At 35.5% G+C, this 17,679-nt stretch overlaps 1 protein-coding gene across 1 annotated transcript in view; it reads right to left on the reverse strand.

The window, feature by feature from the left end:
- LOC136026662 (uncharacterized) overlaps positions 1–17,679 on the reverse strand; it is a 48,712-nt gene that overhangs the window by 14,141 nt on the left and 16,892 nt on the right. The window contains exon 4 of the mRNA XM_065703400.1: positions 6,663–6,813. Within this exon, the coding sequence (XP_065559472.1) occupies positions 6,663–6,813 (151 nt within the window). The remainder of the gene's footprint in view (positions 1–6,662; positions 6,814–17,679) is intronic.

Here is a 17,679-nt window from a genome sequence, read left to right on the forward strand (position 1 = left end):
TTTTTAATGGAGTTGTACAGGGGCTTTGTCAAACGATGTTTCAATTAAATGGGGCTAAGTTGCATGGGGCCCAGTTAAACAGGGGTTCAGTTCCACCAGTGCCTAGTCAAATAGGATTGAGCTGCACAGGTGTCTAGTTGCACAATGATTCCGTTAGATAGGGCTGAGTTGCACGTGGATCCAATCAAGCAGGGATTCAATTGCACAAGGATTCAGTTAAAAGGGATTGAGTTTCACATACGCTTAGTTACGGCGGCCAGCTTTTACCCCCCGGAATTTACCCTCCCAAAAAACACCCTCGGCTTTTAACCCTCTGAAAATACCCCCCGTGGAAAATCTCCCCTGGAAATCCCCCCTCTGGAAAACCCCCTTTCGTGGAGAACACTTCCCCGAGGAAAATACACCGCCCCCGCAAAATACCCCCTGTGGAAAATAAGGCTTTCCAAATTTGATAATTCTATTTGAGTTTTTTTCTGTAGGGGGAAGGAATGTTGGTACTTGTCTATTATACGTCGCTCACTCAAGTTTACGCTGCGTAAAACTTGAGAACAAACCGGATAGTTTCTTTCAGCTTAGCGTGAGAAAAGTCAAATACAAGTGACAGAATAGATGGGATATATGTGATTTGGGCTGTACATTTGCACATAAACTATATGGGGGGAGTATAAACTATGTGGACATTTTAAAGTCAGAAAACAGTTCTTACTTCATAATATGCAAAATTATTGTACCTAACACACTTTGCATGCAGACCCGCTATACTTTACCCCCCCTCCTTATTGTACAAATATATAGCCCAAATTAGTTTCTAAAGTAACAAAGAAACTAACGAAGAAACTGGTCTGTTCTCGAGTTTTACATATCGTAAAGTTGAGTGAGTGGCGTATAATACACAAGTACCGGAATTTTTCATGGAGAGAGAGCCAGATTTCCCGGTATTATCTAAAAGCGATGAGAAATTAAATAAACAAGTTTTTTCAACTGAAAGTAAGGAGCAACATCAAAACTTAAAAAACAAACAGAAACTATCAAACAGTTCGTGGTAACGAACTGTAGTAAGGAGCGATCCGGCTCAATAGTAACCAAAACTCTAAAAAATTGAAATTTGATATAAATAGCTACATCAAAAGAATTGCATTTTAATGCTGATTTTAAATATATAAGTTTCATCAAGTTTAGTCTTAGCCATCAAAAGTTACGAGCCTAAGAAAATTTGCCTTATTTAGGAAAATAGGGGGAAACACCCCCTAAAAGTCGTAGAATCTTAACGAAAATGACACCATCAGATTCAGCGTATCAGAGAACCCTGCTGTAGAAGTTTCAAGCTCCTATCTACAAAAATGTGGAATTTTGCATTTTTTGCCAAAAGACAAATCACGGGTGCGTGTTTATTTGTTTGTTTTTTTGTTTGTTTTTTTTTTTTCCCAGGGGTCATCGTATCGACCAACTGGTCCTAGAATGTCGCAAGAGGGCTCATTCTAACGGAAATGAAAAGTTCTAGTGCCCCTTTTAAGTGACCAAAAAAATTGGAGGGCATCTAGGCCCCCTCCCACGCTCATTTTTTCCCAAAGTCAACGGATCAAAATTTTGAGATAGCCATTTTGTTTGGCATAGTCGAAAATCTTAATAACTATGTTTTTGGGGATGAATTACTCCCCCACAGTCCCTGGGGGAGGGGTTGCAAGTTACAAACTTCAACCAGTGTTTACAAATAATAACGGTTATTGGGAAGTTTACAGACGTTTTCAGGGGGATTTTTTTGGTTTTGGGGGTAGGGCTGAGGGAGGGGGCTATGTGGGAGGATCTTTCCTTGGAGAAATATGCCATGGAGGAAAAAAATTCAATGAAAAGGGCGCAGGATTTTCTAGCATTACTATAAAAAAAAAACAATGAAAAAATAAACATGAAAACGTTTTTTCAAATGAAAGTAAGGAATAACATTGAAATTTAAAACAAACAGAGATTATTACGCATATGAAGGGTTCTAAAAATACTTTAGCATAAAGAGCGAGGTATTTAGGAGGAGATAAATACCTCGCTCTTTATGCTAAAATATTTTTAGTGATTTCAACTATTTATTTTACGGCCTATTTGATTCAGGGGTCATTCTTAAAGAATTGGAACAAAACTTACGATTTAGTGTAAAGAGCGAGGTATTAACGAGGGTACAAACCCCCTCGTACACATAATAAAAATATAAGAATATAAAAGTTTGTTACGTAAGTTAATTCTTAAGTTACGTATATTTTTTACTAATAAAAACGTTCGTTGAATATTAAAAGTTCTAGTAGCCTTTTTAAGTAACCGAAAAATTGGAGGGCAGCTAGGCCTCCTTCCCCACCCCTTATTTCTCAAAATCGTCTGATCAAAACTAAGAGAAAGCCATTTAGCCAAAAAAAAAATTAATATACTAATTTCATTTCAATAATTTATGTGCGGAGAGCCAAAATCAAACATGCATTAATTCAAAAACGTTCAGAAATTAAATAAAAAAACTAGTTTTTTTAACTGAAAGTAAGGAGCGACATTAAAACTTAAAACGAACAGAAATTACTCCGTATATGAAATGGGTTGTCCCCTCCGCAGTCCCACGCTCTTTACGCTAAAGTTTTTAGTTGTTTTAAAAAGTAGAATTGTGGCAAAGAGTCAAACTTTAGCGTAAAGAGCGAGGGACTGCGGAGGGGACAACCCATTTCATATACGGAGTAATTTCTGTTCGTTTTAAGTATTAATGTCGCTCCTTACTTTCAGTTAAAAAAACTAGTTTTTTTTTATTTAATTACATATATGAAAGGACTTGTCCTTTCCACAAGGCCTTGCTCTTTACGCTAAAGTTTTGATTTTTTGTCCTAATTCTTTTTGAATAATTCCTGAAACACAATGGCCGTTTAGTTATATTAATAAGCTTTATACTAAAATTCTGTAATAAAACTTTAGCGTAAGGAGCGCGGTCTTGAGGTGGAGGCAACCGCTTTCATATACGTAATAATTTCTATTCGTTTTCAGGTTTGATATTGCTCCTTACTTTCGGTTGAATAAACTTGTTTTTAATTTAGCTTCTGCTCGTTTCTAAGCGATCAGAAATTATAATTACGGTACTTGTGTAAATATGCCACTCGCTCAAGTTTACGATATGTAAAACTCGAAAACAAACCAGTTTCTTTGTTAGTTTCTTCGTAATCAAACAGTTCGTGGTAATGAACTGTAGTAAGGAGCGACCCGACTCAATAATAATCAAAACTCTAAAAAATGGAATTTTGATAGCAATAGTTACATCAAAAGAATCACATTTTTACGCTGACGCTAAAGTACGTCTCGCTCTTTACGCTAAAATTCGTTATTGCTTTAGAAAGTAGAGTTGTGAGAAACAGTCAAACTTTAGCGTAAAGAGCGAGGCGTTGAGGAGAGGAAAACCCCTTTCATATACGGGATAATTTCTGTTCGTTTTAAGTTTTAATGTCGCTCATTACTTGCAGTTGAAGAACTTGTTTTTTTATAATTTTTTTTTTAGAAACGAATTTGGGCCATGCAAAGTGTGTTTGGTACAGTTATTCTACATATTATGAAGAAAGAACTGTTTGTTTTTTTTACACTTCAAACTGTCCAAACACTTTCCCTCCCCCTCTTATGTTTAAATATATAGCCCAAATTAAGTATTTCCTATCTATTCTGTCACTTGTCTTTGTTTTGTCTCACGCTAAGCTAACGAAACGAACGAAGAAACGAACGAAGAAACCGGCTTGTTTTCAAGTTTTACACAGCGTAAAGTTAAGTGAGTGGCGTATAATACACAAGTACCAAAATTCCTATCCACAACAGAAAACAAACTCAAATAAAATTCTCAAGTTTGTAAAACCTTATTTTCCAATGGGGTTATTTACCGGGGAATATTATCCGCGGGGGGGGGGGAGTATTTTCTATGAACGGTGGGGGTATTTTTCAGAGGAGGGGGTTTCAGGGGGCTATTGTACACGGAGGGGTATTTTCCTGGGGTGGATAAACGCTGGGGGGGTATTTTCCGTGGAATTTACTTTCCTCGGGGGGAAATTTTCCGCGAGGGTATTTTCTGCGGGGGAGTATTTTCTGGGAGGTATAAACGCCTAGAAACTTCAGTTACACTCATACCCTTTTTATACACTGTATAACGTCAATGCAATACAGTCTTGTTTTTTATGCTCTTTAAATGTATTTGAATGTGACACCACTGACATGAAATATATATATATATATATATATATATATATATATATATATATATATATATATATATATATATATATATATATATATATATATATATATATATATATATATATATATATATATATATATCATGAAAAGAGAAATCACCAATGCTACAGCACAAACACAAAAAAAAAAAAAAAAAAAAAAAAAAAAAAAAAAAAAAAAAAAAAAAGAGACAGAAGGAGAAAAGGAAGACTGTTTTCCTAAATTAGTGATTAATATAGACCAGCACTTGAATGAGGCCTTAACCCTACTCATCCATACAATCACATAGGTCAAACAGCATAGCCACACACAATCAACCATAAAGAATAATCCATGGACAGGCAGTCATGTCGTCAATAAGTATAAGTCGTCATTTACCGAACAATAGAAAAAATAATATAGACAAATAATTCAGAGGCAACACCCAACATAAGGGCTCATCAGGAGAATACACTGGCCTATATAGGGTTTCGCCACTCTAAATTCTCTACCCAGCACAGTGTTGTGGCTACCACAGAATATCCATGGCATCCCCGCGTCAGGTATCACCCCCAAAATACATACCTATGAAAAAAAAACCAGCAAATGTAAAACAACCAAGTAAAACCAAAACAAGCTTATCTTGTTAATATATCCCTCCCTTTAGCAACAATAGGTAAACTAAATATTATAAATTTTACCAAATCACAAATATTAACACATTGCAAAAAACCTGAATGAACTAAACAATTATAGAATTCATCTTTACCATGTGGCTAATTTTTATAAAAAATCCGCTCAATTAGAAACACAATTCAAAATAAATGGCGCTGTGACAACATTTCTCGAACCTCCGAAATTAGTTAAAAATTTCTTTAAGTATTTCTAGATAATTCTTTTGATATTTATTTAAAAGTTCGTTATAATGAAAACTAAATTTTTTAAATTGCCAATAAATTTTAAGTCTCATGTTAGTTTAGCGTATATAACCGTAATTTCTATATGAGTTAAAGACTATAAGTGTTCCTCCTCCCTAAGCACAGATTTAAACTTCTCTTGCCCCACTCTTCCTTCTCCTTTTTCCATCAGTAGGCCTACCTGAAAGTTTCAACTATACCGAACAAGCTGTTCCCAAGGTGTTGTAGAAATGCTATTTTGATGACCTGTATATACCTGATGTCTTTCAATTTACCTCTGCCCCTTCCTCATGTCAAAATTTATAGTCCACGTGACCTTCCTCTTCAATACACCTTCAAAGTTAAGCTTAATCCCTTAATTAATTCCCAAAGTATTTTAAATCTTAAAAACATTAGGTACACGTAGCGTCTTCTAATTTACACGGATATGCATGTAGTATCCAGAAAATACTTTTGAAAAAAATTGAAAATTTAGCATTGTGATTTACCCGTAACAGCTGGTTCGAAATATAAATTATCAGGATAAGTAATCAAAGTTTGGATCCATTTCTGGGCCCCTTAAAACCCTCTTCTTAAGAAAATCTTAGATTTCTTTTGTCCCAAAGAACGAATTCTGAAAGTTTTGCGGAAATTTTCGAATACCAAGGATAAGACATGCCCCACTTTTCTATTATAAAACTTTTATATAAGAAGGACAACGTGCGGAATTTGTAGCTCTTGCCACAGGGACTGTGTGTGGGGGTGTGGTATTTTATCACAGAATGTATATGTTTGACTCTGTTGAACAAAATGGCTTTAGCGCAGGACAAATTGACCTCAGGAAAAGTAATGGGTCCCAATAGTGAAGGTCAGGGACTAATACATCTTCTCAAGCGAACACGAAGCGTTTAATTTAGCTTAGAACCTGACATAAAAAAGGAGCTTGGACCTCCAGTTGAATTCTTTGTGCAACCGCGACCCATCTTGATCACAATATTGTTTTCCATATTTGGCTATCAACAAGATTCGACGTCGTGCACAAGCACTCTCAAGTCTATTAACTTAGAACCTAAAACTCAGGCCTAAAAACATTACGCTACAATGGCGAGGCAGGTCAAGATAGATAAAATAGCTAGGAAAAAGTTTTTCAGCAAAAAATGGCCGCCACGACAAGCAAAACTCAGAAAAATGATTCATAAATCAGAATCGACAGCAAAGTTGGGCTGTTTAGAAGGCAATAATTTTCTCGAAAGGAAGTACTCCTCAAGTTCACCCAGCAGTGCTGGCAGTGGTGGTTCTGGTTAGGCATGCTCGTGAAAGCTCCGCCCTGATGGTATTATAAGGCCAAACAAGCAGGACTTCTCTTATAGGGACAGCGGCGGAAGAAGCAGCTTATGACTGAGTGGAGACCATAAACCATCCCACGACACAAGAGTACCACCAGTCTCTTACACCTAACCTATCTTCGTCAGGGAATTAAAGCGTAAAAAAGGGAAAAGAGTAAAAACCTGAGTAGCTTGGGAAAAACGACAACAGTATTTATAAGAGTTAACTTACCAAAATATGACTTTCCCTCGCATCGGCAAATAGCAAGGTATTGTGCCTTTCCTGTTTTAACATTCTGTAATGCCAAAAGAGCCCAGTCCTGTGGAGAGCGACATGGCCGAATTTGCGAAACATTTTCACAAGTTTTTGCTAGAGTTTTCGCCTGGAAAAGAATAGTTTGATTAATTTTTCAAAACACAAGTATATTAAGGTAAACTCGTAGTTACATCAATATCTTTTTTTTTTTCGTTTAATACATTTTAACGTCTTTGATCAAGCCGATGTAAAGGGTTAGATTGTCCTACCAACAAGAATGAATGGGACAGAGTGATTTCTAAATTTGATAATTGAGCAAATCTTAATTGCCCCATCTCGTCAGATGAGTGGTCTGACCACTATTCAGTTATATTTTCCAAAGTGAATTAGGCAGTGCACGCATTTTACTCGAAACTGCTTGATTTGGTTATCCCACCTTCCTTGAGAGAATTAATGTTTATTATCTTAATAAATTGCCCGTCTTTGTTTTTCCACTTGCAGTTTCTTTTCCAAATGTGTATCTGTTGCTCTCTAGTTCCTGATAGCTTTTTTGAGAAACTGGCACTTCCGTTCTTAAACGAGGTAAGAATCCATTGGACTCTTCTTCTTACAGGCCAATCCCGGTTGCTTTTAATCAATAGAATCCTTGAATATATCCTACTTTCTTTCATCAATTTGAATGCTAATTCAGGGGAGAAACAGCTCAGTTTTCGGTCTGGCATAATTTGTCAGCACTCTCAACGTGCTCTGGCCCGCCTTCATTAAGATGCTTCTGCTAAAGGTATAGTCTTTATATTTGTGCCCTTGATCATTCTAAGGGTTTCGATAGTATTGTAAACAGTCAGGCTCTTTATTCTCTTTACAGTCACGGCATTAACAATTCACTTTTTTTCTGAAGTTTTGGTATAGTAAATGTTATCATCGAACTAAAACTTATGGTGCCCTTATTCTTTTATTGTCCCTGTTCGTTGGGGTTTACGGCAGGTTTGAGTATTATCTCCAAGTATTCTTAAATTTTGTATTTCTAGTATTCTTGAGAATATTTATTCTATTTGTTTTGTTGGGTTAACTGATATTTCCTACATTGCTTATGCTGATGATATTCTTCGAATTACCCGGTCTAAACTCAGACTATCGCAGATGGCTCATAAAGTTTCTTATTCTTTTACTAAAATCGGTCTTTCAATTAAAGTTGGTAAATGTGAGTATCTTTTTTTCAATTTTCCATCCCCTCCGAAAGTTCCAAGAAAAGGCTCTAAGAAATTTTCCATCCCTCATGTAGATTCGATGCGGTGGTTGGGTACTAAATTTACCAAAAATATTTAAACTTTTCGTGAGCGTTCCCTCCAGAAGGCTAGAACAAAGATCCATATTGGTTAATCTAAAATTGTAACCAATCAAGGCCAAAAACAATTGTATTGCCATTGGTGCGATGTGAGTGGGTTATACATAAATGTTATTATTGTTAATATTACTATTATTACTATTGTTATAATGAATAGTCTGTTTGTTGAGGTAGGTAGGTAGGTAGGTAGGTAGGTAATTTTATTCAAAAAACAATACAATAAACTTTCATTCATCAGCTAAAAAAATAGGCCGCAATGGCCTGTAAGCATAACTCACATCAAATACGATCCATTTCTTTAACATATTTCACTTACATCAAAAAGAAAAATAAATAAGATAAATAAACTACAAAAAAGGAAAAAAAACACAAAAAAAGAAAAGAAAACAAAAACCAATGGTCAATTTAACAAAATGGGGGGAGATACGCCTCTCTCAATCTAAAATACTCAACATTACTAATTGTTCAGAAGATGGGCCTTGAGGCGTCGTTTCAGCTGAGGCAGACTTTCTGATTCCTTAACTTGCTGTGGGAATGGATTCCAGACGGACGGTCCCATGTATCTGATGACATGAGCCGACCGGGAAGTATTCCGAAACTCATGAACAAGATTATTTGAATTTCGCGTGTCATAATCATGATAGGAAGAACCCAAGCTAAAAAAAATCATTAAAAATATCAGGTCCTGATATAAAAATATCAGGCTGGAACAATATACGACAGCTGATGTATCAATCCTCTTTTCTCTTAGGTCAGCAAGTAATTTAACCTTGGTGCTTGCTCCGTATTTCTATTAAATTAAAAACAAGCTCTTTCAAATGATTGTTAGGAGCAACATTAGATCTTAAAAAGAACAGAAATTATTCCGTATGAGGGCGATCTCCTCCTCCTCAACCCCTCGATCGTTACGCTAAAGTGTTAAAGCTCTTTAAAAATACTTCTCATTTAAAATAATGGCCTTTGTGTTTGAGCAGTTGTTCCTATAGAATTGGGTTAAGAGCTTTAGTGTAAAAAAGTGATGGATTAGTAGTGACGCCCCTCTGCTTTTACAATGGCCTATAGGTGCTACTCTTTTCTCCCCTTAATCAAGAAGTCGCTTTAATGACAATTTCCTCAGATCAAGACACAGGTGCATATTACGTAATAGGGTCTGCTTGTTACCTAATAGGTTATGTTTAATTTTGTTTGTCACATAATAGTTTCTTTGATTCTTAAAATAACTTCAGGGCCCACCAGTGGGGAGCCTTCAAGACGCCGGTGCCCAGCAAGGAATTACATTAGGCCCCATAGCATCCACTTCCAATGGGGACCTAGCATCTAATTCCATTGGGAGACCTAACATTTAATTTCATTGGGCCCCAAAACTAACCAACAGGGATCCCTAGCATCTAATTCCATCGTGGGCCCCTAGCAATCAATTTCATCGGGCTCCTACCCTAACCTACGGGGGGGGGGGGCAGTATCTTGTTCCATCGGGGTCACCCTAGCAACCAATTCCAACGGGGGGCCCTAGCATCTAATTTCACCGGGCTCCTAACCTAACCTAACTACTGGGGGGCAGCATCCAATTCCATTGGGGTCCCCTAGCATTCAATTTCATAGGCCCCTAACCTAATCATCGGGGCTCTAGCATTCAATTCAACCTGGGGCCCTAGCAACCAACTCCAACGAAGGCCCTAGCATCCAATTAATTTTGGAGTCCCCTGGTAACCAATTTCACCGACCAGATGTTTTTCAAGACAATTCAAAATTTCCTTGGTTGTTATGTAATAGGGGAATGTTTACTTATGTTAAAGATGACGCATTAACGCGTGAGTTGTTTCTTCAGGGGCATCTGTGGAACCACCGCTTATAACTGAGGAGGACACACACGTGGCTGTTACGTAATGACGATGCACACGTGGGATGTTACATAGTACCTTAAAATATTTCATTCTCGTTCATGGTGTTTTTTCTAAGGGAACATACATTAACAAAATATTTTTTCCCCATGAGGACTCGAAAGGGATTCCCCCTCAGTGGAATGGAGCGCTAACTGATTACACGCTAGGAGAATATCTTGCTGGCAAATACTAGAATGATTAGATGAATTGCATGTTCCCATGTGGCTGCAATAATTGACACGCAGAGGGGGAAATCGATTACTGAAAATCGCTTACATTTGAAGTACACTTACTTGTTAAGTAATACTTTAGAGGATGTTATCAGATACCATAAGAGGCTTGTTCTTAGCACCGTTTTTATTAATCGTCTTTAACTCTATTGGAACTTGAATGTGTATCAGAGATAAAATAAAAACGTGAGTATCATTATGGCTAGAATACGGTACACCTTCATATATGATCAAAAGCCTTTCTTCTTCCTCTTTACTACGCAGAATCTACTATAAATTTTAGAGGAAATCTTGAACGACCATCCCAATTTACATAGACTAAAATATGATTAAATTGCGTATACGATTACCTATTGAAGTTTTATCCTGGATCAATAAATATAAAAGATACACTTTTATTGTACTTACAAATTCTCTTGATAAGAAAAATTATAAGCATTATTAAAACAAAAGAAAAAGCAATTCAAACTCAAAAATGGAAAAAAACAAAACGAGAAAAAAACTTTATAAAGGATAAATATAAACAAAATAACCATGAATTAAAGAAAGGCGGGGATCATGCCAGCCAATTCCAGAGGAGAGGATTATTATTAGAGGTAAAAAACCTCATGAATTTTTTTAGGGATTTTAATGAAAATGCCTTGCTTCTTTGAGCCAAGACTATCATCCCCTCGTTGACAATCGCACATTTGAATAATATTTTCTCTCCAAATCTCACAAAATCCCGATAGAGGTAAATTTAAACCACGCAAAGATATCTTTGAGGGCTTTTACTGAAAATATCTTGTTTGTTTACTGAACGTTAGATTTCACTACCCTCAGTGAAAAATTCTTTTAACACATCTCAGCTTAACTTTAAGCTCTATAAAAGTTTAGTCCCAACAATTCACACAAACATGATGATATGCGACTGACCTGTGGCATCCCAATAATATGTATTATCATTCATATGACAATTTTCAAAGAAAATTAATAAAATTATGCTTAAAATTTTGTGTTTTTGCAAGCCACCACCCAACATAATGCCATCCATAGCAATTCAATCTACCATGGCAATATATGGCTGCCCCATGACATCCCTACTATACGTATTATTATTCCTAAGACATTTTTTCAAAAGATGTTCTTGCTAAAATTATAATTTAAATCCAATAGTTCATGTTTCGTAAAAGGACTCTGATGTTATATACTGTCGAATTTATTAGCCAAGTAACATCCTTTGAAACATTACTTAACAAGCAGTTGTGCTTCAAATGTAAGTTATTTTCTGTAATCGATTTTACCTTCTGCTCGTCGATTATTGCATTCATATGGCTGCAATAATACATACACGCAATTCATTTAATCGTTCAAGTATGCACAAACAGGGGATTTCCCTAGCGTGATATAGGTTATCATGTAGAATGTATTAGCCGAATCAAAATATTAGAAACTTGCAAGAATAAGGCAAAACCGGAACGGATTGTAATTATATCTCACAAGACTTTGAAAATGCAAGACAAGATTTTGCAGTATTTAAATATGATTTTAAATATGATCAAATATGATGCAAGACTTCGATAATAGTATTTAAGACTTTGATAACATTTGACAAGATTTTGATAATATTTGACAAGATTTGACAATCTTTGTAGTATAATACAAGAGCTTGGTAATACTTGGCAAGATTTGATCATCCTGATAGCGACAGACACGACTTGATCGCACTGTGTTATATTTAGTAATATTAGACACGATTTAGATAACATCATGTCATATTTGATGGAATCAGATACGTTTTGATATTACCAAAAAACATTTTTGTTAATCTTAGGTAAAATTTACATAATACCATGCATAATCTTGTTAAAAACTTGCAGGATTTTGACAATACTCTGCAAGGTCTCAATAATTTCATAGAGGATTCTCATTATACCATGTGAAATTTTGATAATGTAGTACAAGATATTTCATAATTCCAAGTATGATTTTGATAGTATTACACAAGATTTTGGTAATGGTTGATAATATTTTGACAGTACGAGGTATGATTTTGCTAGCATCATTCTAGATTTTTATCATAACTTGCAAAATTTAGGTAATACCAGAAAAGATTATCATAATTTCTCACAAGACTTTTAAAATGCAAGAAAAGATTTTGTAACATTTAAACATGATTTGGTAATATCAAGTAAGACTTTGATCATATTATGTAAGGGTTTGATAATATTTGATATTATTTTGATAGCATTATGTTGAACTGTGTTAATAGGTAACAGGATTTTGATAGCACCATATTATATTTTGGTAATGTCAGACGCGGTTTGATTTTAACTGCAACTATCTCGTTAATATCATTTAAGAGTTTGATAATACCATGCAAGATTTCGGTAATAATTTTCATTCTATCCGTCGAGATTTTCATAATACTTTGCATGGTGTCTGATAATGTCAGACAGGATGTTTTTAGTGACACACATCATTTTGGTAGTACCTGGCTAGATTTTGATAATCTTGATAATAGGAGAAACAGTTTTGTTGCAGTACGTTAAATTTTGGTGATAGCAGACAGGATTTTGATGACACCATTCTAGATTTTGACAATATCAGACATGTTTTTATAGTGCCAGAAACTTTTTTATTAATACCAGGCAAGATTTTGATAATGCCGTGTAAGATTTTTTTAAATAACGTTCATGATTTTGGTAATACCACATCAGGTATTGATAATGCAGTAGAGTATTTTTGTATATCAGGTGTAATTTTGATAGTATAGTAAAAGATGTTTGATAATTTCGAACTAGATTTTGATTCTACTACACAAGATTCGGGTATTGTTTGATAATATGTTGATAGTAAAAGACATGATTTTGCTAGAGCCATTCTAGATTTTGATAATAACTTACAAGCTTTATGTAATGCCCGAAAAGATTCTCATAATATCTCACAAGACTTCGATAATACAAGATAAGATTTTACAGTATGTAACAAAATTTGGTAATATCATACAATATTTTGGTAATAATTGGCGAGATTTCGGTAGTCTTGATAATAGCACACACGATTTCATATTACTACGTTAAATTTTGGTAATAGCAGACATAATTTTGATGACACCATTTTAGATTCTGACAATATTTGACACGTTTTGATGGCACCAGAAAATATTTTATCAATACCAGGTAAGACTATGATAATACCATGCATGATTTTGCTAATAGCTTGCATGATTTTGTTAATAGCTTGCATGATTTTCGTAATGCCTCTTCAAGTTTTGATAATGCAATAGAGGATTCTTGTTATATCAGGTGAGATTTTGATAGTATAGTGCGAGATGTTTGATACTATCAGACATGATTTTAATACTAACACACAAGATTTGGAAGAGATACGATTTTGCTATATCCATTCTAGATTATGATAATTACTTGCAAGATTTAGGTAATAACCAAAATAATTCTCATAATATCTCACAAGATTTTGATAATGTAAGACTTGGGAATATTTAACATGATTTGAAAATATCATGCAAGCCTTTGATATTATCATGTTAGGTTTGAAAATCTTTGACAAGATTTTGATAATCTTGATAATAGCAGACACGACTTTGATGGTACTTCGTTGAGTTTCGTCAACAGGTAAGATGATTTTGATAGCATCATATTAGATTTTGGTAATAGGAGTCACGTATTGGGTTTTGATGATAAAATTTCGTTGAAAACTTGCGAGATTATGATCATACCATGTAAGATTTTGCTAATAAATTGCAGGATTCTGATAGTACCGTGTGCGGTTTTGATATTATCATAGAGGATTCTCATTATACCAATCGACATCTTAATAATCAGAACTGTAGAATCCGAAGCAGGGGGGTTGCAGACGTAGTAGGACTGGAATTCGAATTGGAGTAGGGATTTGTGGGACCGAAATTGGATTCAATGGAACCGTGAAATCAGGGACAAAAGTTTTGAAACCAGAACTGACAGAATCAACATTGATGGAACTTGGGGTAGGAGTGGTTCTGATCGAGCTTGGAGCTGAATTGAGGGAATTAGAACCATGGAATCGAGGAAAGAAGTAGTGGAACTAGAACTGACGGAGCTAGATTCACTGGAACCGGGTCTGGAATCAGTTGAACTGGGGTGAAAGCTAGCAGAATTAGAGATGGAACCTTTGTAACTGGGGGTCAGAAGCAGGGTTTTGGAAATGAATATAGTTTCTTTTAAAACATTTTTAAATGTCTTAGCAATGATGAGGGGTGCTAGAGGGTGTCAGAGGGTAAGTCATAATGTGGAAAGGTGGCGTGAACTGACCTGGCGTATTATTGACGGTTTGCTTGCAAAAACATGAACTAATTGGTTTAATATTTGATTTTTAACCAGAAAGAATTCGGACAATGTCTTAGGGATGATGAGGGGTGCCAGAGGGGCTGACATAGGGTGATACGGTGGTGTGGATTGACATGGTACATCACGTTGGGGTGGTGGCTTTCAAAATGTGAACCATTAGATTTAAATCAGAATTTTATTAATACAATTTCTGGAAAGTGTCTTAGAAATGATTAATGGGGCATAGTGTGCCAGAGGGCTAGTCGTGGCAAGGCGGCCTTAATGGGTATGGCGTGTCATGGAGGGTAGGCTACGAAAACATGAACCAATGAGTCCAAAGCATGGTTTTAAAAAAAGGTCTGGATAATGTCTTAGGAGTGATGAGGGTGCTAGAGGGGTTCAGAGGGACTCTAATAGTGTGTGATACGGCGGTGTGATTTGGCATGGCTTACCACAGAGGGTTAGCTTATGAAAGGGTGAATAAATGAATTTAATGTAGGATTTTTAACATGAATATATAAAGAAATGTCTTGGGAATTAAGAAGGGGTGCTGGAGTTACCAGAAGGACAGTCTTAGTGTTGCACGGTGGCGAGAATTGAGAAGGTGTATCATGTTTAGGATAGCTTTCAAAAACGTGAACCATTGGATTTAATGCATGATTTTTAACAAGAACATAACTGGAAATGTCTTAGGAAAAAAGAAGGTGTTCTAGAGGGAGCCAGATGGCCAGTATTCGTGTGGCACTGTGGCAAAAATTGCGGCGGTATATCACGGTGAGGTTGGCTTGCCAAACATTAACCATTGGATTTAAATAGAAATTTAATCAAGAACATTTTTGAAAAACAAAATTATTGTGAATGATAATACGCACCATACGGATGCCTTGGGCTGCCATATATTGCCATGGTGGCCCGAGATGCCGTGGAGTCCAAAATATTGGGTAAAGGCTTGCAAAAACACGAATCAATTGACTTTAAGCATAATTTTATTTTATTTTTTTGCATTTTTTTATAACATAATTATATCATATTTTTTTTTGTAAAAATGCCTTAGGAATGATATTACGTATCAATGGGATGCCACAGGCTAGCCACATATTACCATGGTGGTATGAATTGTTTGGACTAACATTTTCTAGAGCTTAAAGTTAAGATGAGAGGTGTTAAAAGAATTTTTTTGACTGAGGGGGAGTGAAATCTAACGCACAGTCAAAGAAACGAGGTATTTTCATTAAAAGCCTCATAAATATCTCAATGTGGCTTAAAATTATCATTAGTAATAAGTTTCCCCTCTGGAATTGATTGGTAGGATCCCCGACTTTCTTTTAGTCATGGCCCCATTTGCTTATATTATATCCTTTTTCAGTTTTTTTCACGTTTTTTTTCTATTTTTGAGTTTGAATTGCTTTTTCTGTGTTTTGTTCTTGTTCAATTTGTACGAATGTGTACAACAGCTCTTCACCAATAAAATAATGCATGGTTTTAGGTAAAAGGGATTTTTTTAAAAGAAATTTTGATTTGGGAAACGGAGAAAACTTTTTTTTCTCTGATCCTCATGAAAGAATAGTATGTATTTTATCAAAGGGCCCTCCCCCTTCCGCCACAAGATTTTTTGGTGCCAACCTTCCTTGTTTTTTTTTATTGTTTTTTTTTTTCACTCTCATTTTAGAATAGATTTGTTAATTTGGTCAGTTATTGGCATCTTTGTCACACTGCCCCCCCCCCGCCAAGATTTTTCTCATTGGTGCCCTTGTCACATTGACCCCCCTCCAAAATTTTGCTTTATATCCGCCTGTGTGTCATCCCTACTTATTTTGTATTTATTATCACAGATTCAAGAAGAAAAATAAATAGATTTGAAATACATAAAAACCAATTTTAACAAGTAAACCAAATATAAGTAAAGATAAAGACTACACTGGCTTCCCATTATGCAAATCACAAAAGGAACAATAATTGGGGATTATTTTAAGACCATGAAAAAATTTCCCAAAAGGACCTCGCGGCTCTATATCTTAGAGCCGTCATCAGCAAAGCACAGATAAATATAAATAAGACTTAAAATAAAATACATGGTCACTGAAAATTAAACCATAACTGAAATTAAGACAGTAACAGCAGCAATATTTAAGGGAAGTTCAATCAGACCTGGTTTTACGGTCTTATAAAAATTCCTGGTTGATTTACCTTCTGTTATTTTTAAATAAGAGGATATGTATAATTGTAAATAGTTCTTGTATAGTAGCTCAGTAAAGAATAAAATTAGTTAGATAAAACAACTAATTAATCAAAACGAAAGTTTAACTAATAGTTTCTCTCTGTACCGGTATTATGCTTTGATAGTGTAACTATCAATAGTGAAAGCGGAGAGTTGGATTGTTATCCAAATTTAATGTTTGGTAAATCGACTTTTTCTACCAGAATGGGTTTATCGATAATCAAAATCAGTTATGCATAACAGATGGGAAACTGACCCTAATTTGAATGCTTAGGTGATAAACCTTGATTTTCTTACAGCTCTAAAAACGGGTGTTGCAACTTAAAAGGCTTAAATTTATAACCTCCAAACTTCAAAGGGAAGCGAAAGAAAAAAAAAATGTGATAACTTTTGCTAACTTTGACAACTTGTTTTTACAAGGAGGCATTTTACCTCAGCTATTATGGACGAAAAAAAATAGCTCTTCGCTAATAAATCATAGGTAAGGCTCTTTCAACTTCAGTCTTTGAACTGAGCACAACGACTACCTCATAATTTTTGATGTGCTTGGGGAATTGATGGGCGTGGGAGGGGGATTGGCTGCCCTCCAGTCACTTTGATTTCTAAAAAGGGCACTATAACTTACAATTTCCAGTTGAATGAGCTCCTACCAAAGGTTTTGCGACAAGTCAATACAAAGTGCCTTAGTAAAAAAAAAAATACATTATGCCCACACCGCGCCTTACATAGGCAGCGCTATTGTGCTTACATTTGTCATGTAAGTACGCAGGATAGGGGGCCTTGAGGACTGTTCCCCATGAATTTATAAATTTTCCAAAATGTTTGCATGGTTCTCATTCAAATTATCACACACTTTTTTGCTCCCCTGTAAAAGAAAATTCTGCATACGTGCCTGACTTCTGTAACATATATGTGTAAATCAATTGCATTATTGCCAGCTTACAGATGACGTTACTAATACCATCTTGGGAAATATGCCATATCAGCAAACCTTTCTAATGTCATAACAT

Source organism: Artemia franciscana, chromosome 4, assembly GCF_032884065.1.
Source record: "Artemia franciscana chromosome 4, ASM3288406v1, whole genome shotgun sequence".
In the NCBI taxonomy this organism is placed as follows: domain Eukaryota; kingdom Metazoa; phylum Arthropoda; class Branchiopoda; order Anostraca; family Artemiidae; genus Artemia; species Artemia franciscana.